Source organism: Haemaphysalis longicornis, unplaced genomic scaffold (genome assembly GCF_048455015.1).
Source record: "Haemaphysalis longicornis isolate Haplotype H1 unplaced genomic scaffold, Haemaphysalis longicornis Haplotype H1 scaffold_1, whole genome shotgun sequence".
Classification (NCBI taxonomy): Eukaryota; Metazoa; Arthropoda; class Arachnida; order Ixodida; family Ixodidae; genus Haemaphysalis; species Haemaphysalis longicornis.
Genome location: NW_027526203.1, coordinates 262,450,032 through 262,474,158, shown reverse-complemented (window position 1 = coordinate 262,474,158; position 24,127 = coordinate 262,450,032). Strand labels below are relative to the sequence as shown.

Sequence of the window (24,127 nt, the reverse complement as noted above, 5' to 3'; positions counted from 1 at the left end):
GGAATTCTTCCATTCTGTGGCCTTGATTGGCAGGCTCAATACTGACAGATGAGGTGGAGAACCTAGAGCTCTGGCGCTAAAAAAAATTGTCATTCCACTCTGTGATGATGATGGTTCGTGTTTAATGGCGCAAGGCCAACAAGGGCAAAGAGCGCCAAACAAGTTATTTAATGGTTATGCGACCGTAAATGCTGAAACCTGTGAGTAAAAGTAAAAGGGACGCAAAACAAAAGACAACGGAGATGGCTGGTGTGTATAGGGCCAGGATGAGTACACGTGATATGACAAGAGCTGCAGAAATTTTACCTCAGCTAAAAACTGTATAATTCAGGGAAATGTTTGTGTCGTGTTGTGAAGTGCCTTGCATGTGATTATTATGTGGACTACGGATAGGTCCTTTCCACACCTGCTACACATCGGTCGCGAAGATCCAGTGAGCAGGTGGGAGTACGTTACATGTGTGTGGCCTATCCGCAGCCTAGCCAGGGCGACTTCAGTGTATCTGTTGTGTGAGTCAGTTGTGTAGCGTCCCAATTGTGGTTTTTTACGTGTAGTTTGTTGTCTGTTTGTTGACTCCAGTGCAATTGCCATGTGTTACGAAGCTGTAGTCTGATGTGTGTCTTCAGGTCGGTGTAAGGCACTGTTGTTATGTCAACTGTGGTCATGAGAGCAGCAGCACCAGCGATTTGATCAGCGGTCTCATTGCCAGGGATTCCACAGTGCCCTGGTACACAGCATATAGTAATTTCAAGATTTGAGGCATATGCCGTCATTCGAACCTTTAAAAGAACATAGATCATATAGTTTCCAGACGACCTTCCTGATGACAGTGCCTGCACAACGCTTAGGGAATCTGTGTACACGATGGACTTGGGAATTTTACATTTGATGATGTGATTTGAAACTAGAAAGATGTCATACGCTTCTGCCGTGTAAATACTGTTATGAAAATTCATTGTTTTACTAACGCTAAAATTTCATTCACTCTGTAAATGTAGAGGACCAGTGCAGCTATTTGTGGGTTACCAATTGGTAACGGGAGTGAGGTGCACGGGAAATCACAAACTATCACACACCTCAAAAGCGACACTGCCGAATCGATGGGCCACAAGGGCCCGCTCAAACCGCACCTGGGAAGCGTTGAGCTAAACTGTTGCCGGCCGACGTCTTGAGTTTTCCGCCTCGCAGTATGCGCGGTCCCGACAGGCATCGCTTTGCGGTCGCGGCCCGATCATCACCGGCGTTCTCCTTCCGCCGCGTTCGCTGTTTTCTTTTTTTAACAGCCAGCAAAGTGTTTTATTCCGGGATACACAAAGGTTTTACTGGTGTCATATCCGTCACGAAAATGACGCCAATACAACGAAGCAAGCGGCCTGTAAAGGATGCATCCCTGCGCACACGGTCTTCTTGCGGGGAAGCAACCTTTAGAACTAAAGAGTATGGTATACTTAGGGTTGTTCGTTTACGGGTTTTATATTTTAACACCAAAGTGTTTTATTCCGGGACACACAAAGATTTCACTGACGTCATATCCATCACGGAAATGACGCCAGTACACCTTTGCCGAAGCGACCCGCCAGCTGGACGTCGCTCGACACCCATAAGATAGCCGCCGACCCGCAAATTATGCTCAGCTGTTGCAGATTTCACTGCACATTTCACTTTCGTGTTTTACCGATTCCCACGGCAGAGAAATCAACCACAGTTTTTTTTTTTTTTTTGAGTAAGCTTCACTGTGCAACACGCAATGTGGGAAAGCCAGCCTACAAAGACCAACCTTACATTTAAAGTTGGCTTCACTTTTAAATACCAATGAATTACCGAGAAAACATTTTTAAGGGCAATATACGCCATCTTATATGAAAACACGAAGCGCCGGAGGCGAACAGGTGGCCGAAAGGAGGGGGTGTACATAGAGTGCGAGAGGAGAACACGTGCGGCGTGCGGTCAGCCACGGCAGGTGCTGAGAACACCGGCCCGGGAGTTGAAAAAAACGAGCGGCTCTTCTCGTCCTACGGAAGGACGGACGCGCGGACGGACGGACACACACACAAAAAAAAACTGTTGCAGCTAGCGTATAACAGCGTCGCTGTAAAAATGACAGCGGATACCTGCCACTCTCGCTTAAAGGATGAAGATTGGTTCAATCGCGTAAAGAGCATTCCCCGCGTAAGATCATTCATTCGTCTCATTTTAAGAAATGTGAGCCCGCACGGTATAGCTACAGTAGTAACTTACCTCTTTGCCCGCCTCGGAAATTGATTCGCCATTCTCTCCTATGGCCTTCATCACTATCCAATTGCCCAGCCCGATAGGCAAAGGTAGTTTTAAAACTGCAGGTAAAAGCTAATAGCGTTACGAGATTGGGAACTCCTGCGCTCTTGTAGATTATTTACAGCGACAAGCCGTCATAAAATGGGACTTCGTGTGGTTGCATCAGAACGAGAGTTACTACAACTGATTTCTGCAACCATACGCACCGCTATTTTCCGTTGCATCGACTGCAATTAAGGAGGCCTGCGATTGCGGCTCCGCCCAAAGTAGTCTGTAAGTAGGCGCCTTTTAGTGCCTCACACGTTTTCGCTTTCAGGAACAGTTATGCCCCAAACAACAGATTTTATTCTGAGCGTTAAAACAAAGTCATGAAACGTGTACTGTTAAGCCTAACGTTGCTTTTAAAGCAAAAGCCAAAGGTAATGCGTAACATGAATATTATACAAACAGCAGGCGCCCAATGGGGCCACTAAATGCCGATGATGGACCCCTGCCGTGAGAACGCAACTGCTGCATTCGGCTTCAACAAAATTATGTCAGAAACGTTTGCCCAGATATGTTTCTTATACAAAAACTGCGAGTGTGTTTATTTCTGTGGCACTCCTTTGCGTGAGGAATTCGCATCAAGACCATTCCGAAGAAAATAGAAGGAAAGCAAACTTAAGGGGCCGCGGCCATTGGCGTTCGCCGCCCGCGTCCCGTTCGCGCTCGCACTCCTCACTTGGTTCTCCCTCTCTGTCTCAGTTTAGAAAAGGTGGGATGGGAGAACGAGTGGCCAAAAAACCTGGCCCCAGAGTAAGTATATGAAGTAATCAGCCCGTCAAAAATTTCATCGTTTCAGCAGTTCAAATAACTGAGTGTTTTTTTTTTTTTTTACTAGAAGGCTGTAGGTTAGCTGAAGTTTCTTCACAAAGGCGCTAAATCTTCGAGATCATGCCCAATATTTTAAACTGAGAAAAAATATATGAATCGGGCCCCCATGTATTTTCTTGCATTTGTGCCGACAGGAGGATGCATGCATACTGGTACTAAAGTGCTAGAATGACGCTGAGTGTACGGGAGGCAAGACATGCCGTGTTCAAAGTATGCATAGATGCGCAGTCGGACATCGGTAACGCGATTTTAACTTATTTGAGGTTTCAGGATATCGAAGGAGTAAATCTACCACCATAATAAATTAGTTAGTCGATTTGGGCTCTTCACGTCATCCAATTAATCCTTGTCCATGATACATGCGTCTCCCACGCCTTTGTAGATACCTTGCTCTCTTGAGAACACCCCTCCACTATATTATCCACAAAAAAAAACGTGTTCATTTGTCGGTACGAACCTGAAAACTTGAAAGTTTCGCTTAAATTAAGAGGCGAAACAGGCATGCACGCGATTGGTGTATAGACACAGAAGGGGCCGGGGGGGGGGGGGGGTATTTTGGTATATGCAAAGGACCTATACGATGTGACTCAAAAGCAATGACATTTACGTGACACACTGCATAACTTTCCGTGGGTGTTGCATCTGTTGCTGACTGTGCATCCGGTCCAGGTTCGTAATTTACCTTTGGCTGAAGGCTATAGCGGAGTTGCCCGGGGGACACTTAGATGACAGGTAGAACTTCCTGCAGCCGAGACTAAGTACCGGGTACTTTCCGGAGCAAAATTGAGAATCAAGTTACTGCATTAGCTACATTAAGTCAATGCGTTGCTTGAAGGCGCACTTATGTCTTTACTGCAACGCTCTGCGCATGCGCGGGTATTTCTACAGGTGGGGACTCCATTTCTAATGACAGGTACGCTGTCCTTGCTCAAGAAAGACATGTTTGTGAATTGATTCCAAGTTCTGGGAAAGCATTTCCGCCGACGGAAAGGTATATTCGTCTGCAAAAGTCCATGAGCGCAATTACCACAGACCCCATCAGATAACGGCATGCAGGCACAACGCCCTCGGTGGCACACAGCCAGGAGAAGGCGCCTCCTCCTTCAAGGACGGCAAACTCGCTCGCGGCGCTTGCGTACGGATTTGTGAATGAAACGCGAGCTAAGTTTTCCGGAAACCGCAAATAGAGCTTCGAGGAGGCCTAAAACGGCGACTGGAGCGCCTGTTTGCGCGCAGGTTAATGGCAGGCCGGCGCCGTTGTTTCCGTCAATGAACACGTCCGCACCTCGGGTTCTCCCCTCTTCGATTTTCGCTGTTGCTTTGGTGCGCGTCTTATCTCTCCCATTCATAAAAGCAACACGCCGTTTATAGAACCATGTAATTGTGTCCAATACGCCATTAATACCCGCGAGAATTTTTATCGTGTATTTTCCCAATCCCCTCCTGCATTTTCGTTCCTTTTTTGTTCTAATAGTCACCTCGCTTTCCCAAGTCGATTAGCTACGAATTCACTGCTTGATCCTCTCGCGCGGCCTTCAGTGGCTTTCGATAAACAAATGACGTTACTTGTACCGAGAAAGCCCAGCTCGATTACTCTCCTTTGCGATGATCCAAACACTGATTTTTAAGCGCAATCCTTTCTGTCCAGATATACCTTTCTTCGTGTAAGAGTATCCAGACAGATAAATCACGTTCTTAAAATATGGCTGCGTGCAATACAATGGAGGTTAGCTTGCGGTGTACCAAACCAAACTCCTCAATGTTAGACTAGAAAACGCCAAAAATAATATGTTTGCGGCACTGATAGCCCTATATGAACACGTGGAAACACGTGTGACGTAAACATCTGTTGCAGACTCAAAAAAAAAGAGCCTCTTGTAGCATATAAAATCTAGGGCTTGATGAGCTGAAGCTGCTTCAGGCCTATGCTCGGGAATAAATCAAAGGAATCTTGAAGACATACCAATAGTCGTGTATACATTGCCGCCTTCGCCTAATACGGCCGACTGGAAATCGATTCCATGGCTTTGCAGAGGGTACGAAAACCTCTCGTATCCAGACCGAGCGCAATTTAATGACGGAAGAAAGACAAGTAACGCGAACGCGCGACATGCAGGTCCACCCTTTCTGCTAATGCTTCGCAACATGCTGGAATGTTTGCAAAATTTTCTTAACAATACGACGACCCTTGGAAATACTAGGTTTGGTTGCAAAGCTTTCTGCACGGAGAATTGCCTTTCCGCTCTCGCTATAGTGTACCCAGTTTCGCAACTCATCGGCGCTCCCTCCTATAGAATGTTTAAGAAACGAAGTAAGGGTCTACAAAGCAAAATATTCCCACCAGCCTATAACAACGAAACTCGTTTGGTGCTTGCAAGCTCGTACGGACAGCAGCACCATTTGCTATATCATCCTCAGAAAACACCGAGTCGCTCCGGCCAGCTAAAGGTTCGTTCTGGCAGAACTCAAGAGTTTTCTTCTTAATGACATTCTTTTGGTAGATAAAGCATTAACTGTTACCTATTTTTAAAAAGCAAATTTCCCGCTGTGCTAGAGACACTGCCAAGTGTATGAGGAATTAACCAGATATCCTTTCGAGGGTGGCTCAAGGGATGCGGCGCACACATCGGAGGTTCAGTCGAGCGAAGCGGATCGTTAACTGTATCTATTGCTCCAATAAAGCGAGTGCGTATACGCCATGGTTAGCAACACAGCTTACTTCCACAGGCCACCTGACCACCAGTGCTCGGTATGAAACACCTGCCAAAGCGACGGGCCTTCGCCCCGAAGGCAGTTCTGACGGGTAATCACAATTTGAATTATGCATTCTTGCGGAATTTTTCTAGAGGTAAGTTATAATGCAACATGTTTCAGGAGAGTTTTTTCTTGTTTCGTTATTTTGCCGTTTGACATATGAAACGTAGAAGAGTGGAAAGAAAATGGGTTAGGAAAGTAAAGGAAGAAGGGAGGCATGAAAATCGAAGACAGTATAAGGAATTCGCAAAGGGCGTCATCTTTTAGGGGGGGGGGGGGGGGGGGAAGGGGGGGGTATAGGAAGGCCTTCCATGAAGTTCGCTTTCACGCAGTCGCACAAGAAGGAGCGTTAAGGCTGAGAGTTACGCCACCTCACTGCGGATGTTTTTTTTTTTTTTTCTTGTTCTTTTGTACGGTTGAGGTCCTGTTCAGGCTACTGCCAACGAACTAGTTCCCATACGGCATCTTATTGCACGTGATGTACCCGGCAGGTTACGATGTCGAACGCAAGTATTGCCCGATTCCAAACATAGTGCGGGAGTGTGCGGGCACCGACGTAGCACCTATTGCCAAACCCAGCAAGGAGCAGTGCCCGGGCCCAGCTGGCCATCCCCCACCATGAAGACCAAACCTGGCTGGTGGGCAAGGCGAGGGGGACGGCTGCAGGGCCCGTGGCATCCCGGACTACGGACGCCACCTAGCCAGGACGGAAAGCAAGTCGTCTGCTCTCCGTAGTAAAGTTTATTTCTACAAAAACAGTGCAATGTGCCTTTCTAGGTTGAAAAAGGAACAATCAAGGGTGGCGGCCGAAGGCTTGCAATACAGGTTAAAAACAGACTTTCTAGCTTCATTACGGAAGCCTTATTCACATTGGCTAAAAATGCCGAAATGAGATTAAAGGGACACTGAAGAAAATACTTCCAAGTCTTATCTGCGGCTGTATTGGAAATTTTAAACCATTCAACCCGTTATTTCACTATTTAGCGTAAGTCTAGAGCCTCAGTTCGTCCGTAATTGGCGGTAGAATGAAAGTGTCGTTCGCGGCGGCCGCCACACCGACTACCGTAATGACGTCACCCTGCTTTCAATGCATTTTCAGCCTATCCCAGCCTTTAAACGTTGGACTTTCACCCATTTCATGGTAAGCATCAGCTTTCTTTTTTTGTTCACGCACTAGTTGCATAGGCTAAACATCAGCTACCTACTGAGTTTAGCACTGGGGGCTTTCGCCTAAGGCGACGTCAGTAAATCGGCGTGGAGGATAGAGCAAGGGAAACGGCACTTTCGAACGCCCCTTTCTCGTTAAGAAAATTCGCGCTATTCGGCCACAAAAGCTCAGAACATGGCCTACGTATTCTGCAATTCAATCCGGTAAGGTAACTGGGCAGTGCTTACAACCCACCATTTCAGTGTAATTTTAAGAGCTCGACCATAATGACCGTAATCATCATTTAACATTATTTGGTCGGTGTCGCTGCTCATTCATTTACCTATACTTTCCGGACGACCAGACGTAATTTCCTCGAACAGTCCCATAAACCAACACATATTTCTAAATAACAGTTTCTCGCTCACCTCTGCTGTGCGCTTAGGCGTCGCGTTAAGCGTGCCCAAGATTTAATTTACGACGATAAGTGGTGTACCGTCACCTTCATGCGTGTAAGAAAGTTTGGAATAGCTGTCATATCATTCTCACATGCAGGCACTGTAGTCACCTTTGTGTTCGAGATGTGGTCGCCACAATCCGAATCCTAAGGAGGTTCCAAAGGAATTCAAGGCTACCCAAGATATGTCCCTCATAGCCCAATGCATGCAATACCATGCGCCACTGCTCCTTTTAGCTTCACCCGATTACTTCAATGGCCAAGGGCCACGACTATGTCGTTCTTAGTTCGCCACAGGATGGTAGGATCCAAGGCGTAGTACCAGGGGCCAGTTGAATGGCCGTTTCATCTGGTACTGTCGATCCCGCAGGCTCTTCGTGCCCTTCGCTACATATCAATGCCAATCGATTTCGCCGCGTGAACGTCGTCGCGCGCGGACGGTTCGCCGCCAAGGCGAGTATATGCTCCCGGCCTTACGGGTTGTTTACGCGCCGAAAACGGTTCTGGCCGGACGACACGGCCGGCGCGGGGATCTTGAAAGCGGAAGACCGGGATAATGTGCAACCGCCCTGCGTGGTGCTGCGCACCTCAAACCGACGCGCTACAGAGCGCATGCGGTCGCACGCGTGCGTGCGTGCGTCAAAATAAACTGAGCGGAAACGAAGGTCTGACGGGAGGATCGCTGTGGCTGCCGCATGGAAAGCCACCGCCGCCTCCTTCACGTGAGCTGTCTAATACGTGGCGGGCGACAAGAAAGAGAAGCGGGCAAACAAAGAAGGACAAAGCGCTTGGCGAAGTTGGGCGCCATCGAGCGCATGATGTGGCGCCGCGCGCGCGGCTGCGCCCCTGGACGGCCGTGGCAGTGAATCAGGCTTAGAGGGTTTCGCACAGCCGCCCACGGAGGAGTCCACGGCCAGCCACTTTGCAGCTGAGACGACCGCGGTCTCTGCCGAAAACAGGTGCGACCAAGACCTTCGCGCGCGCTTTGTCTGGACACACCCCCTCGCTCTCGAGAGCTGCATATGTCTCCCGTTTACGACGGTCGGCCCACTTGTTATTCGTGCTCGTCTGAGGCCAGTGCCATCCCATTTATAGACCAGGCCTAACTTGGCTAACCCCTCAGCTTTTCTTACTTTTTTTTACGTCCCTTTCCTGGCTTATACTCTTCTCGAATTCTAATGAAGCTTATGGATTTCGTTCGGTAGCGAAAGGTTAAGGAAAGCGGCTGTAAATTTCGTTCTATGCAAACACGCTAAAACAATAGCAGCCCCTTTGAGCCGTCATGGGGAACCTGCGGCCACGCGAAGTGTCATTCGGCTGTCTGGAGTGCCGTTGCGCGGACACGTTCATTTGCCATTTCTCTTCGCTTCCAAGAATAAGCCTGCCCGTGATTGCAGGACACATCTGTAAATCTTATCCTCTGAAACAATTAACGTCACCTTCGGTCACCAAAAACATCCCGCTAGCGCGGTCACTTTCGTTAGTATGCATACGCGAAACATGCTCTTTGTATGCAGCGCTCGTTTCGCGAACTGCACGGCGCTGAAAAGCAATGGTCTCTTCTGAAAATGCTTAAAGAGAGAAATCAGTACATAGCGCAATAATTGTGCGCCGGAATAAATGACTGTTTACTTGTACACACAGCCTGGTTTTATTGAAGACTGACAAATAAACGACTCCTCACAAGCAATGTACCCCCCCCCCCCCCCTCAAGTAACTCTTAAATGGGTGTATTTTGAATTTCTTTGCTGCAGCATATTGAACCGAAAGCAGCACTGACTTGAAGTTACATTGTTACCGATATTCACTGGAAAAGAGGGGGAGAAGACTAGTTGGTTCACGAATGAACTGAATATTAACCGCTCTCTGCAACCTCCGCGCTAGCTACGAGTGAACACCAAACTTCGGGGGCACGCCGTTATTATCAGTAATAAACGATAATAAGTATTTAACTACAAGCCGTCAGGAAATAACGGCTGAATTTACGTCTTACAGCAGCTCATAAAAGCTGCTAGGCGACAATGGTCTTCAAAGTGCATATAGGGACATCGTATCAAGGCTTACGGGCGGGCTGCACCGTCAACAGTGGCTCTAAATAAGGCTCCGAGAGAACGGCTAGGCAACAAACCTGTCCAATACGAAGTAGCTCGCGTCAAATTTCAGACCGACGACAAAACAACCGGAACGCAAAAAAGCTACAATAAAGCGCACATCAAGTAATCGGAGCCATAAATGCTGTAAACTGGACAAAAGTTCTCTCTCTCACGTATACTATTCGAAAATAATTGGAAGTACCAACACGCATCTGTCTTGCGAAACGGGTCGCTTCCTCACCCTTGAACCCAGCTTACACTGCTGCGTCACTCGCATTTCAGGTATACTTGCGGTGTGACCACATTAAAAGGAGCTGAACACGGCTGATTTGGCCCTCACGCTCATCACGCACGTAGCGCAGTAAACCCTCCTTAAAACGCGATCTTCTTGACATGAGAGTGACTTTGTTGTAAGCGGTATTTCGTTAAAATCGGAGTCTCCTGTTGGGACCGTGAAAACTTCAAATAAAGCGAGAATTTGAACAAAGCGCTTTTGTTATAATGAGCGTTCATTATACTCTTGGTCGCCCCAAAGGGCGATACGGGAGCTGCATGTGGCGAAAAAAAAAAAAGCACCACTGCGTGAACGAGCCCATTCCTTCGGACGGTGCTTCTTAGTCGTTGCGTACTCGAGTTGCTTCGGCACGCTATTAATTAAGTCGATGATATTTGCCGATCATAAGGTTGTGGCTTTGGCTGTTTGTTAGTTCAGCAATAAAAACAACGCAAGAAACGTACTGTGAATACAAGGAGCTAAAGCTGCATAATGGGTAAGCGGTTATTTGCGGGGTTCAGGTTGCCATTCAAAAAGAGCGAGGCGACATAGTCGGTGTATTACACCACCATTCAATGACATTGGCCTGGCCTCGCATGATAGCTACCTCGATAAGGAGGACATTGCCGGAATGAGCGCTGTGTTCTGCTTTGTTATGATCATTTTACCTGCACGCCGTTTCAAAGCCCAAACGTGAGTCTTATACGGTACACTCGCATTCAACTCTACCCCTTCGTTGAGAAAATTTAGGCTGCTCCAGTGTTTACAACTTGCAATGCGCATATTATACGCGCTGCCTACTTCGAGCTGTAACGGAGCGGTCCCGTGACAAATCGCGAGCCGCTAGAACGCTATTCGCATGCACGGAGCACAGAAGATATAAGTATGCTGTAAGCTTACTCTGAGCGAGACAGGAGGTGGGGAAGGTGTCAGAAGCCGTTTCGCGAGTTCTCTCGTTACGGCACATGAGCCCACACGCTCGCTTTCCCGTCGTCGTTGTTCGTTACAGCTCACGTAGCTTTACGTCCTGAAGCGTCGCACGTGCTGTGCCGGACGCAACGGTGTACAGCTTCCGGATCCGTCTGCACCACTCACTCGTAAAGAGCACGGAAACGGCTGCGAACAGACTCGCTCCTTTTTTTCTCTCTCTCTTTTTTACATTGTGGGGCGATCTTTATAGCCGCTTATGCCTCCAGTATACTTTAATGGTAAAAATGTGAAATAAACGGGGTGATGTGTATTGATGTAAAATCATCTGTAGGACACAACTGCGCTACGTGGTGCTTTGTAGCCAGCATATGCACGTGAGCTATAAATTCAAACAAATAACGCCGCGTAGTGCTAATTGCGAACAGTTTTCTCGTTCGGAAAGAAGCAAGAAATGCTGTGCCCTTGGCGTTATTCTGACCCAATTCGAGCCTCAAAGCCGTGAAAATTCTAAAACGAGTGTGGGGGGAGTGTATTTCTGATGGATGTGAAATATAAAAACAAGCTGCCTTTAAACACGACGCTTTGCGAGCGATTGAGAAGTCGGGGAGAACAAAACTAATCCCGTTCGCAAACTAATTCCAAACTAAATCTGGATGTACTACTATGACGCGTCTCTGTGTCTTACAGGTATTTATTTTGACGTATCAAATCTTGTTTTCAAGCGCGTGGTTGTGGTGGCGGTTGTGGTCGATGGAGGGGGTCGCTTTGGGGGTACATAAGGTAAGCGTGGTTATTCTCGTTAAACGGCTTCGATAATTATCGCTATAATTCGACACTTCAGTAATCCTAATGCGCGTAAATTGTCGCAGTAAATGTGTTTTGGTTTCCCTCTAAAATTTTTGCGATAATGAGGAGTGCAGGGTGCGCAGTAGCATATTACGAAAGCGGATCATCGAGGAGGAGAAAAAATTCCCGGAAATGATCGGGGGACGACATGAGAAAGTTCTGAGCGCAGGGGGTTAGAAGCGGATCGGATAAGGGGACGGACATACTCCGATATATGCCATCCAAGAACGGGGGCAAGCATTGAAAGATAAGAATGACACGGAAACTTATCCCATGCAATCCCTTTTATCGAGTGTCGTTTATACACACAGCTGAATGCACGTAACCCAACGAATCGATTTTCCTCCGTAAGGACGTTAGTGCGCAACCATGCAGTGCTAATTCTTCTGACGCATAGGGAGCGGATTAGGGAACATATCAAGCGGCAGTGAAAGGAGAGTGTTCAGAAACCGGGGTAAATATCTCGCGAACGCAAGCACGCAGCCACACTACGTTTTTTGCTACATAGCAGCTGTTCTTTTTTTGTTGTTGCTGCTGTTGTTGTTGCAAACACAAAATGGGTGTCCGTGGGTGCACCAGTTTCAGCCTTGAAGAGTGCACGTAAAGCAAGAGTTTTAGGAAGAACTACATAGTTGTGCTTTCAACTTTGGTGAGGCGACTAATTTGCGCCATCGGCGAGATTGCGGCCATGAGGATAGTTCGAAGATGAGCGAAAAATTTTAAAACAGGAAAATAAATATAGCGCTGTGCGACAGTGATGCTGTCCGTCTTTGTTCGTTATGTGAAGTTGATGAAGGGAAGTAAGCGAGCAGGGAATCGGAAAATTACACATGCAACCGCAAACATTTTTTTTTTCTCCGATAACGTGCCGTTTTCCTCAGCGGTGCTCTCGCAGACCCAGAGTGCCATGGCGAGACATCGGCGGTCGCCGTTGGGTCCGCAGTTGCCGTACATGCTTCCCGTATGCGCACAGTGCGGGGAGCATGTACAGGAACGGGCTATCGTGCTCGTCGTGCCGCTCACCTTGAAGCGCAGCGGTCCGAGAGGCGCGGCGGCGTACGGTACGCCCAGGAAGGCGACCAGGCCTCGGCCACTGGGCGTCCTCATCACGCGTCCCCGGAGCACGCCCTGCGCGATGGTCAGCTGCACCATGCGCTGTGGCCTGAAGCCCTGCTGCTGCTGCTGAGCCGACGGGTGGCCATTGGCGGGCGGCAGCTGGAGCGCCTGGTTGATCAGCTCGGGGCTGATCTTAATGCCGTTGGGCAGCGGCGGGTACCGGTGCACGGGCTGGAAGCGGGTCCTCGGCGAGAACTGTTGCTGCTGCTGCGCGGGGCCGGCCAGCGCGGCCAGCAGCAGCAGCAGCAGCGGAGCCGGCGCGTGGGGCATCGTGCGGTCGTCGAGCTCGGCCTGCGTCGGCGGCCTGGTCCATGCAAGCGCGTCCGCTCGGGGATGCCGCGTTTGGGGCCGTCGTTGTTCGCTCTCTGGTTATGGGGCCGGATGGGAAGCCGGGAATACACCGCGGAAGGTGAAAGGGGAACCGGGCCACGTGACCGCACCCCTCACCTCGCGTTACGCTACCTCGGCTCGCCGCCCGCACCCTCTGCCCCGCCCGGCCGTTAGGATGCTTGACACAGCCGCCGCCGCCGCACTCGCCACGCTGGTCGCGATGCGCCACCGGCGAGCGAGCGCGTCACAGCTGACGACGCCGCGGCCGGCCTTGCCCGTTGCAGCGGCACCAAAGCGCGCGCCTTCTCAGAAGTCCCTTTCAAGTGGACGCCGGGGGCTTCCTTCGATTTGTACAATCCTTTCTCTTTTCTTTGTTTCCTGGTACACTTGTCTCTCGTGTGCGACAGCCTTTTCTGCTCGAGTGCTTTCCTTGCGGCGATTTTATTGCTCCTGGCCACCGGTGTGGTTAGGACGCCAAGTAGTACGAACAAAGCTGGCCTCGTACTATACCTAAGGCCGTTCTTCCGCCAAGGAACGATCGAAGACCAAGGCCTAGCTGTTACGGACAATGACAGATTGCGCCAGCATGCGTGTGGGAGGCATCAATGGAGCGTGAGAGGGAAAGAAAGAAATAAAGAAAGAAATAAAGACAGACAGACAGACAGACAGACAGACAGACAGACAGACAGACAAGCATGCAGGCAGGCAGACAGACAAACAAGCACGCAGGCAAGTCAAGTAGTCGGCTTCGCTACAGTGCACCTGAATTACCAGTCGCTGCTTTCCAGCATGTGACTTTAACGAATAACGAGGTCAGGTAAACGATTTAAGTTGAAAATTTTATCTCAGCTGCGACATGTTGCAATCTAAAACTTAATTTCTGACCCGCTTTGCAGCTCCTTTTCTGTGCGAGTCATCTTATTGTTCTACTCCAATCGTTTCATCCCACGGATTTGTCATTTTGGAGCGTTATGAGTAAGCAGACCCACGGAGGGTTTTCATTGAACATGATCTCCGCCATCAGGAGCAATATAAACTCCTTTAAATGTATACATGCCTTAAAATGCGACACACTGGTAGAAAAGCAGACATTCACCTCAAGCGCTTGAAAAGGCGAAGAAGCATGCCCGGTATCAGGGCCGTAACCAGAATTTTTTTTCGGGTGGGGAGTTATGGGTTGTAGACTAGGAAGGCAAAATTTTAGCCAGAAGTAACACTACCACTCGCTTTCGCGCTGCCTGGAAAATAATTAGCGACCGTCCATTCTGTGAAGATGGGTGACCTGGACGCAGTCGACGGAGTGCACAAAACGAACCCCGTTTGTTTGTAATTTGCGATTGAGCATGCATATACTTCCTAGCCCTTCAGCTGAATGAAACTTGAAAGGACTCGAGCTTTATTCTAGCGAACTAGCATGGGGCTGCCTGTTTCCCTCCCGCGTCGTAGGCATCTTACTGTCTGTGTAACACAACCCAATCCGCTCGACCAGTGAGACACCGACAGGTCGCGTTCGGCTGTTTGACGTCCACGTGTAAGCCCCCGCCAGCACAACGGACATGTCATCGGTGGGGGCACGAAACCTATAGCTTCGCGTGCTCGCCCCCCGCCCTCCCTCCACTCCCCGCCCATGCACGCATAAACCGGCAATAGCTTATGTGCACGTGCTTAAACGTGAAAGACGCCGGCAAATAGGGAGTTTTAGCTGACCGTCTTTCACGGTCCGCTCCGCTCCGATAGCAAGCGGAAGCGCCATTGCGCATGCGTGGCGCGTTTGGGCTCCGGTTGCGCTGAGCGGGCCGCCGATACCGGAGCGGAGCGTCGAAAACGGTCAGCTAAAACTCTCTAATAACAGGCGGGAAAGAGCTAAGGGTTGGCGGTGGCGAAAAGGAACGCCCGAGCGGCGCCGAGTAAAGCGGCTTCACCGGAATGAAAAAGAGGGAGGGGGGGGGGGGGGGGTAGACATATATTGCTTCGCAGTAAAAATTTCGGGGAGGGGGGTTTGACTTTTCGGCTTTTCGCATGCGGATGACTGTATAATAAATTGTAAAATAACCAACTCCGACAACTCCTTTTCACTACAGTGTGACCTCAATGCCGTGTCATCCTGGTGTGACAACTGGATCCTGAACCTTAATCCAATTGAGTGCATATATATGAAGATTTCTAACGCTTCTAATAGCCATAACCAGCCTCAATACTTTCTTAATTGTTTTTCTGCAAGCACATCGGTGTTCAGATTAGTAACGAGCTATTATGGCATAAGGATACTGGCAATATCACTTGCAACGCTAACTGCATGCTTGGCTTTTTGCGCCTAGGGCATCGTGTTGCAGAGCTCAACTACGTGGGCCCTATTCCCAACCGCGGCAGTAGCGGTCCCAGAGATCGGTTTTGGGGGGGGGGGGGGGGGGGGCGATTTTTTTTTTGGGGGGGGGGGGGTGGGGGGGGGGCGAGGCAAATAAAAATCGCTCTCCTCCTTGCGCCAATTCTGCGGAGGGGGTGATAACCATGGAGGCGTGTGCGCGTATGCGGTGCAACCCCCGCTGGGTTTTAACTTCGCGCAAGTGGAATGCTTAAAAAAACTAGAAATAAGAAACTGAGGACCTCTTTGGGGGGGGGGGGGCGACCGCCCCCTTCGCCCCCCCCCTTGGGACCGCCACTGAACCGCGGTGGCCACTTTTCTGATGGAGGAGAAAAGTAAAAACGCCCGTGTGTTCGAGATTTCGGCGCACGTTAAAGATCCCCAGGTGGTCAAAATTAATCCGGAGCCCTCCACTACGGCGTGCTTCATAACCCGTGTAGTTTGGGCACGTTAAACCGCATAATCAATCAATCAATTAATTAATCAATCAATCAGTCAATACAGATTTTTGCGTTTAAATTTTTTGCTAGCTCCAGTCTTTTTTAAAACTGCTTCTATAGAAAACACTTGTGAGAAAGAAGCTTGAGTATGCGTCAACGATTTGGGACACTCACCAGTTATCTATTTCTTCTTTAATTGAATCGGTACAGAACCACTCAGCACGTTTTATTGTTTCTAACAGCTCCCGCAAGGCAAGCGTATCTACTACAGGTACTAAATCTAACCTTGGGCATTCTATCTCACCGATCAGAAGAAATGTCTCTGGCATCTGTGTTTTCCATAAAATCCACTTCACCAATCCTGATATCAAACACGACCTTCGCTCACCACCTGCTTACATTTCAGAACGCATTGACCACAGATTTAACGTTAGCGTACCGAGAAATGCGTATTTTTCAGTTAGTTTTTTACCGGATACAGCCTCGGCCTAGAACCACCTTCCCGGCTCCATCACCAGCAACCCTGACTCACCATCGTTTAAGAATGCCATTAATAAATATTTTATAACTATCCCACTGCTCTTTATAACGCCCTTCGAGGCATTGAGAGTATTGTAATAAATAAATAAATAAATAAATAAATAAATAAATAAATAAATAAATAAATAAATAAATAAATAAATAAAAGTGTGATGAATCTCGGCCCAGATTCACGAAGCTGTTGCGACATTACAAATCGTAAGAGTACGCTTTGATCGGCCGGAGCCTTGGCCCTCATCTCGCCTTTCGTGGGGTATGCGAACCATGAGCGGACGCCGGCCAGTCTGAAAGTGCTCTTTTGATATCTCACGTGCGAATAGCTTTGTGAAACTGCGCCCTTGACCTTCACATCCGCAACCGGAGTGGAATTCACTTCCAGACGGGTGGCAAAGCGGAGTGTGGTCCATTTGAATTTTTAGTCCCGGGCTCACTTTGGACAATGTGGTCATCTAAATTCACGTGCATAGCCCCTCCTGTCTGAGGGGAGCGCTTGGACTGCCCGCGTATTATCCAGACCACACCGAATACGAGAAACTCACCAGTTCTTTGAAGTCGTGTGATGGCGCGGAAAGGACTGCTCCCTACTGCTCGCACGAGCGCATGGACGCAAAGTCATGTTCAGTGTAATATACAACGCTCATTAGTGTTCAGGCGATAATGTCGTAAAGACAATGACTCTTGCCATAAAGTTTTTGTGAGTTTTGTTGTATTTGGAAGCTATGCACCTAAGGTATCGGGAAATATAGGCATAAAGTGCACTTGATTGTTGAGCCCCCGGTCCAAAATGTTGGTTTGGTGTTATAAAGCTATGAATACCATCATGCATATGAACAGGCATTGACGAACCTTCAGCATCAATCTATTTAGAGAAATCAAAGGTTTCTTATTTTATTTTATTTTATTTTATTTTATTTTATTTTATTTACAATACTGCTGGCCCTTGCGGGCTTTAGCAGGGGTGGGAGGTGAACAGGTGAACAATACACAATGGTCATGCAAAAAACAAGTCCAGCCGTCGTTAAAAGTCCTGTGAGGATCTGCATCTTTTAAACACCTCGGGAGGAAGCGCATTCTAATCAACAATAGATCGCTCCAGAAACGAAAACTTAAATACATCCACCCGCGGTGCATATGCCTGAACAATAAATGAGTGATTGGTACGAGCCGACACCCGTCCTGGGCGGCGCAAGTATATTCCAGGATCCAGTTTGTAGTTTTTATGATATAGGACGTAAAGGAATTTCAAACGGGCTATTTTTGTACGTGTAGCCACTGGTTGAAGGTCAGCCCTAGCAAGTAAAAGTGATACAGACTGTTTTCTCTTGTAATTTGAATACATAAACCCCGCTGCCAATCTTTGGACTCGTTCAAATTTGTTAATTCCAATTTTAGTATGCGGATCCCAGATGACAGCTGCGTACTTCAGCGTTGGTCGAACAATCGTCTTATAGGCCAACAATTTAACACAGGGTGTTGCATTCCTTAGTTTCCGTCTCTGAAAAGACAGCTTTCGCTTTGCCAGTCCTGTAATGTTGTCAATATTCTTGTCCCACTTTAAACTGTTGAATAAAGTAACACCTAAATATTTAAACTTAGTAGAACTCTTAATTTCTCTGTTGCTTATTGCGTATTTATAGTTTAGCATGGATTTTTTATTCGAAATCGTCATGCAAACAGTTTTATCGAAATTAATTTTCATGTCCCATTTTTCACACCAGTTATCAATACATCGGAGAGCATCATTGAGGAGCATGTGATCAGCAACACTTTTCACGTTACAAAAAAAAAGACAATCATCTGCATACAACTTTGCATCAACAAAAAGAGTAACAACGTTTGCAATATCATTCATATAAATTAAAAAGATTGAAGGGGCTATTACAGAGCCTTGTGGCACACCTGAGGGTACGCTTAAAAGATATGAACGTGCGCCGCTTATTTGCTCCTTAAACGTTGCTCCAGGATGTAAGAATTCCCAAATGTATAAGCGATATTACTTTTGACATGAGCTCAATCTTAATTGCCAGGCGGTATGGTCAATAGCAGCGTTTATAAAATGCAGTGAAATATCTGGAGACGAGCACTTCCCTCCTCCGCTCCACAAAGGTTACCCGAACGTTTTTGGTAAATAGCTGCCGCCCCGCCAGACAGCGTCCCGTGCAGTCATTGGCTAAGGGAAATCCCATTCTGCTCCCTGCAGTTAAAATAAATTGAGTCTAACAATGGGCACACAGTTTCACGTGCAGAGCATGGTATGGGTAAAAATTGCGGTCTTTTCGCTTATTTTTACAAACGTAGATTGCTTCTCCTACGGTTGCTTCTTCCCTTAGAAGCAACCGTAAATAAGTGTCTAGTTGTTTTCACTGTGCACAGAGAAAGTTAGAACTAAAATAATACAAGAACGATTCTATCAACTCCAAGGTACAAAAAGGTGAACGCTGTTTTTTTAAGAAGGGCGCAGGGGCATCTTAACGAGCGTAGCTTGTATTTACCAAGTTTCTTTGAGAGAGCGAGGCGCTCTGTGCTCCGTCTGTTCACGGCCGCAAGCGCTGCACAGCGCGGTCATATATAGAAGTTTCAAGGGGCGTTCCGATTGCAACCGCTTTCATAATCACCCAGCTTAAGACACTCGTAAATTTACAAAGCTTTAGGTTCTGTGGGTGCCACAGACGCTTAACGAGCGTACAAGAAAGGTCCTTCAGAGGCTAGGAATACCGCTCGAAAGTCACGACGTCAGCGTGTTTTCTCCGTATCAGCTATAGTGGCCCCGAGCAGTGGGGCGTGGCTTGGAATAATGGCAACGCCACTCCCTCTCCACTTCCTCCTGCTCCCGGAGAGGAGGCCCTGCTTTTTCCGTGTTGAAAGTCGTGAAAGTGCAGTGCACGCAATCTCGTTCACGCTTTCGCTGAGCAGAAACAGGGTGTTGTTCTTTCTTACGTTGCGAATTGTCGCGCTGAGAGGATGATCGAAGGTCGTCTTTCTCCGTCTGCCAGTCACGGGCGTAAATCTCGTTTCCCTTGGCAGCCAAACGACTGTCGACGCTTATGTCAGCGTGGTTATGCCTCGCGGGCTGGGAAGAGCGGGGACACGGGGTGCAATAGCTTGGTTGCACTGGGAAAACCCGGCACTCTTCTTTTTTTTTTCTCTTTACCGATGTGTCCGTTGATTGGGTATGGCTGCCCTGACAGGAGCGACGGAGCCGACCATACGCAGCGGAGAACAAGCTCGTGGCATTAGCGGTGGCTGTCACCAAGTTTGGGTGTAGATCTTCGTTTCAGGGTTTCGAGATGTACCGCCCACCTGTAGCTGAATCAGCCACAACCCTCAGCGAAGACGTTTTTTACACCAGTATGGATGCGAACATATTTTGTTCGATGACTTCATATCGCCATTTCGGGAAGAATTAAAACAGATATGAGACGTGACAAAAAGAAAGGCTTGCAGATTGTGAGAACATTTCTGAAGACGTAGTACAGGAATATAATAAGTGACACTGAAGCAATTAGAACTCGTATTAATAACGCAAGCTAGTTTTGTAACAAGGATTTGCACTAATACAAAAAGAGCAGTGTATGAAGCTACCATTACAGAGGTTTGGAAGCTGTCCACACGGCAAAGCGAGGGTGAAAAATGCGAGGCGATTATGCCTCGTGACGCGAAATAAAAGCACCTCTTTGGTTTGTGGTGCGAACACAGTACGGTACGAGTAAACTCGTTCGTTGCACCTCTGATTTGCACATGCGCATAGCGACGTTTGTGAGGTGGAGCAGAGCACTGAACGAGAACGCAGCGCTGGTTCCTCACGCTAATGCCGCTTCTGCTTGACTCGCACCGTTAATCCGCTCTAGCAGATTTGCCGACACTTTTCCCGGACTGAAAATACGTTGGTGCTCTTTGTACGCGTTTTCTTGATCGGGCATCCAGTTTGGGCGCCTCATTTTGTCAGGACAAAAACAAACAGTCGGCACAGGTTAAACAAAGGTCACGCGGGTGAACACTTGCCACCGCTACAGGAAGCGCGCCTTCTCAGAGGAGAGCGGTCGAGAGCGAAAGGAAAGTGGGTCACGTGACCGAACACCTGTCCCTCGGAAGGGGTTTCATCGTGCAGGTGGGAATAGGCACGCTGTCGACCTGTGTTCAGAGGTAGATGGGTGACACCAAACAGCCGTCAACGTGAATGTCTTTCGCGCTTTAAGATATTCTGTGCGCAGTGCGCAGAACTAAGCGGGTCAAGCAGTGAGAACAGGATTGGGCGCTTTGTGAAAATTAATTATCAGTATCTCCACTACATAGATCAGCTTCACTTCCGTTGCATGTCCTGCTGCATCCCCTAGCATCAGCTTCAGTGCCGAAGTTTTCTCGCGTCCTGGCACGCAAATATGTGCGATCCGAACCTGCCTTATTAGACATGCTGGCACAGGTTGACACAAACCCGCCAGTTTAGACATGCTGGTACAGGAAGCTCGAAAATAACCTCGCTTGCTCTGCGTTGTGTTCATGGCAGATTGCTTCCATACTCCATGGGCGAAATCTGAAAGTGGTCACTTCCTGACGCCGCTTCCACGCGGAGTTTTACAACTGAGATAGATCTAGAAATGTGGACTTTTGCAGGGAAGCGGTTTGATAGCCCACCAAGCCATTTCAATGCTTAATCATTTTTGCCGAGTAACGTAACACGATCTGCCCAAAAATGCGCAATTTGCCAAGTTAAGACGTTTAATCATTATAATTGTGAATGCGTCGATCACTCTTTAAAAACAGCTGGAAGAAACAAATTATACCCAAACCAAACAATATTTCGCCGAATTTGGCTATTGATAGCCAAATCTGGCGTTAAAAGATTTTAAAAGAGCTGAAAATGAACTCATGCAATTACAAAGGTCTATGCAATCGAGCACCATCACGTGGTTAACTTGTACCCTTGCACTCTCTGCAACCAAATAAGCAACCGTGTCCAATACATTGAGCCATCAACTCTTGACAACCTCTCCTATCTGCCTTTCCGTTCAAGACGCGTTTATAAATACAATGTCTACCCCGCGTGTCTTGGGCTCGAATCTTCAGGGCCTCTCGTTCAGCGACACCATACATTAGTTCCTCGAAGAAAAAAGGCATCACAACCACTGCACCCTTCAATCGCATTTCCCAAAATTCCCGTGCTGCCGCATCCATGATGACTCGCATGCTGGTCAGGGCATTCTTACGCCCTGAATATACTTTGTCAACCTAAACTCATCTGTTACAAAAAGTCGGTCTGAGCCCTCCTTGAACCAATCAAACACGTATGCGATCCCTAACCGGTCTATACCATGCCCTCACTCCTACTCGGGAAACACAGCTGAGCACAATTCATTAATGAGTCTATTAGCGTCGTTAAACTGATCTCCTAGAAACAAGCCTCAGATGCCGCTGCTCTTGCAGCGTAAACGGCAAATTCACCAGACCCACAGCATCTACCACTATCTACCTGTATGTGTACATTGACTGGAGCATTACCAATGTACTATAACACTATCTAACCGAATGCAACAGCGCGTGCATGCGACCACGCATGGAAGTTCCACCAAGTAGCATATACCCGGCCTGTTGCTCGTCTCGTCACCGAACTGTTGGTGCTCCGACTCCGCTTTTCACGAACGCTGCCAGCACTTCGTCTGCGCTGATGTTTGGAGATGGAAGTTCATTGGATTCCTTTGAACATTACTATAACTCTCTCCCAGGTTGCTGTTCATAAAGGTGCACCCTTCAACAAAAAGCAGCCGCATGCTGCCAGAGGACCTGTGGGAGAAGATCCGGGTCTCAAACGAAAGCTCTGCATGACCGGGTCAAAACTACGCGTTGTCAGTTTGCTGCATACCAACACTCGGTGTCACGAGGAAATACCGCCTTTTTTGTAAGCTATACCCCTGTTGAGGTTACCGCTTTGCACCTGCCAGGGAAGACCATTCAAGGAAATATAGTCTATGCAATGGAATGACACTTGAGCAGGTCTCCTGCAGCTTCACTACCCCAAGCGAGCCGGCCTAGATGTGAAACACATCGCCGGCAGAGTTCACACACTCCAAGCAGCTGGGCTTAGCATACGCCTTCAGTGCCTAACATCCCATGTCGGCATGAAAAGCAATGAGACAGCTGACGTCTTGGCCACAGCTGCCCACAGTCCTGACACCCCATTCTCCCCATACATCACTCCCCTGGATGCCGTACTGTAATTTTGGTCGTCAGGGACATATACGCCTCGAGCGCGGCCTGTAGGGGCTAGGGTGCCTCGATGCGCGCCCGCTCCGCTGAGGGTGAGGACAACCGCGTCGTCTGCTAGCGCGACCGCCATTTTCTTGCATCCGCTAGGCGCGGGGCGCGCGTTTGCTGCGTGACGCGCCTTGATAGTGCTGGTCTCGCTAACAGTGTGGGTTTGATATACATTCTTTTTCTAGCGTAGATGAACAGAAGAGTAAGGTTTTGGTGAAGGATTCTCTATTTTGAGGTGATAAGTGAAGGTATGGTGAATGCCTTTCTTTTTTTACGATAGGTGACACGGTGGAAAACTTCACGCCGTCGTGTCATACCGACGCCGTGAACTTGCTGTCGTTGCGTTTATATATAAACATAGCAGAAAGTAGGCGGAGTACACGAAGGAAGGGAACTGCTGCATATTCAAGTGTGAATGTCCGGCACGCTTACAGCCACTGAAACTATTATTCGGTACTTACATATACAGGATTGCCTGGCGGCAAAGTGTGTCATGCATGCACTGTGCAATCTGAACGTGATTGATTGATTGGTGAGGTTTAAAGCGCCTACGCTACATAGGTGATGAGGCGCCGTAGTGGAGGGCTACGGATTAATTTTGACCACCTAGGAATCTTTAACATGCGCCGAAATCTCGAACAAACGGGCGTTTTGTATTTTCGTCTCCATCAGAAAAGCGGCCGCGGCGGTCGAGAATCGAACCAGCGTCCTTGGGCTGCAATCTAAACATAAAGGCTTACACGGATGTAGGAAAATCATTTAATACCTTGAAGCAAAAATACACTATGCACAAAGTGATGAACGACATCCTCCACTGCTGATTCATAATACATTATGTACAAAATGATACAAACACACTTCACTGCAGTTATAATACAGGTAATGATGATTATGCTCGAATGTTTTCGAACTTGCTCTTTGAGGTTTTGAATTGCGTTCTCAGCATGTGTGTGATGTTCTTGAAGTGCGGTGTATCTTCTTTCCAGGTCTGCCAACTGCTTTTTCAACTCAGCTCAATCCCTTTGTGTCTCACTAGCTGTGAGAGTTTTATTTGTCGAGTTTGCAATTTCGACATTCAAAGCTTCGACACCTGGGCTGTTGAGTTGGAGGTTTTCCGATGACGTCTCTTGTGATACCGTCTCTTGTGATACCGATGGCGTCTCTTGTGAGTTGACTCGGGGAGGATTTCCGCTGTCTGATGATGCGTGAAGTTTTTCAGCGGGGTTGTCCACCTCTTCATTGTTGGATGTGGGCTCAGGCTGCGTTCTGTCTCCGGGTGGCTTTCGCTGCTTTGGACCGATTTTTAAAGTAATGTACGCACTTATACGAAAACACGCAGTGAATGAAATGGTAAACGCCGACCTCTGATTGGGAAAGGCGTTAGCACAGCATTTGGCTTCAGCTCCTTCCATCCATCTGCACGGATTTTTTCAAAACAGGAT

The 24,127-nt window shown here is 48.1% G+C and overlaps 1 protein-coding gene across 1 annotated transcript in view; it reads right to left on the bottom strand.

Annotated features, from left to right (window-relative positions):
- Positions 1-13,271, bottom strand: part of LOC144145168 (cocaine esterase-like) — an 84,947-nt gene extending 71,676 nt beyond the window's left edge. Inside the window, exon 1 of the mRNA XM_077676678.1 lies at positions 12,672-13,271. Coding sequence (XP_077532804.1) covers positions 12,672-13,034 — 363 coding nt within the window. The 5' untranslated portion in view covers positions 13,035-13,271. The remainder of the gene's footprint in view (positions 1-12,671) is intronic.
- Between the last annotated feature and the right edge of the window lie 10,856 nt (positions 13,272-24,127).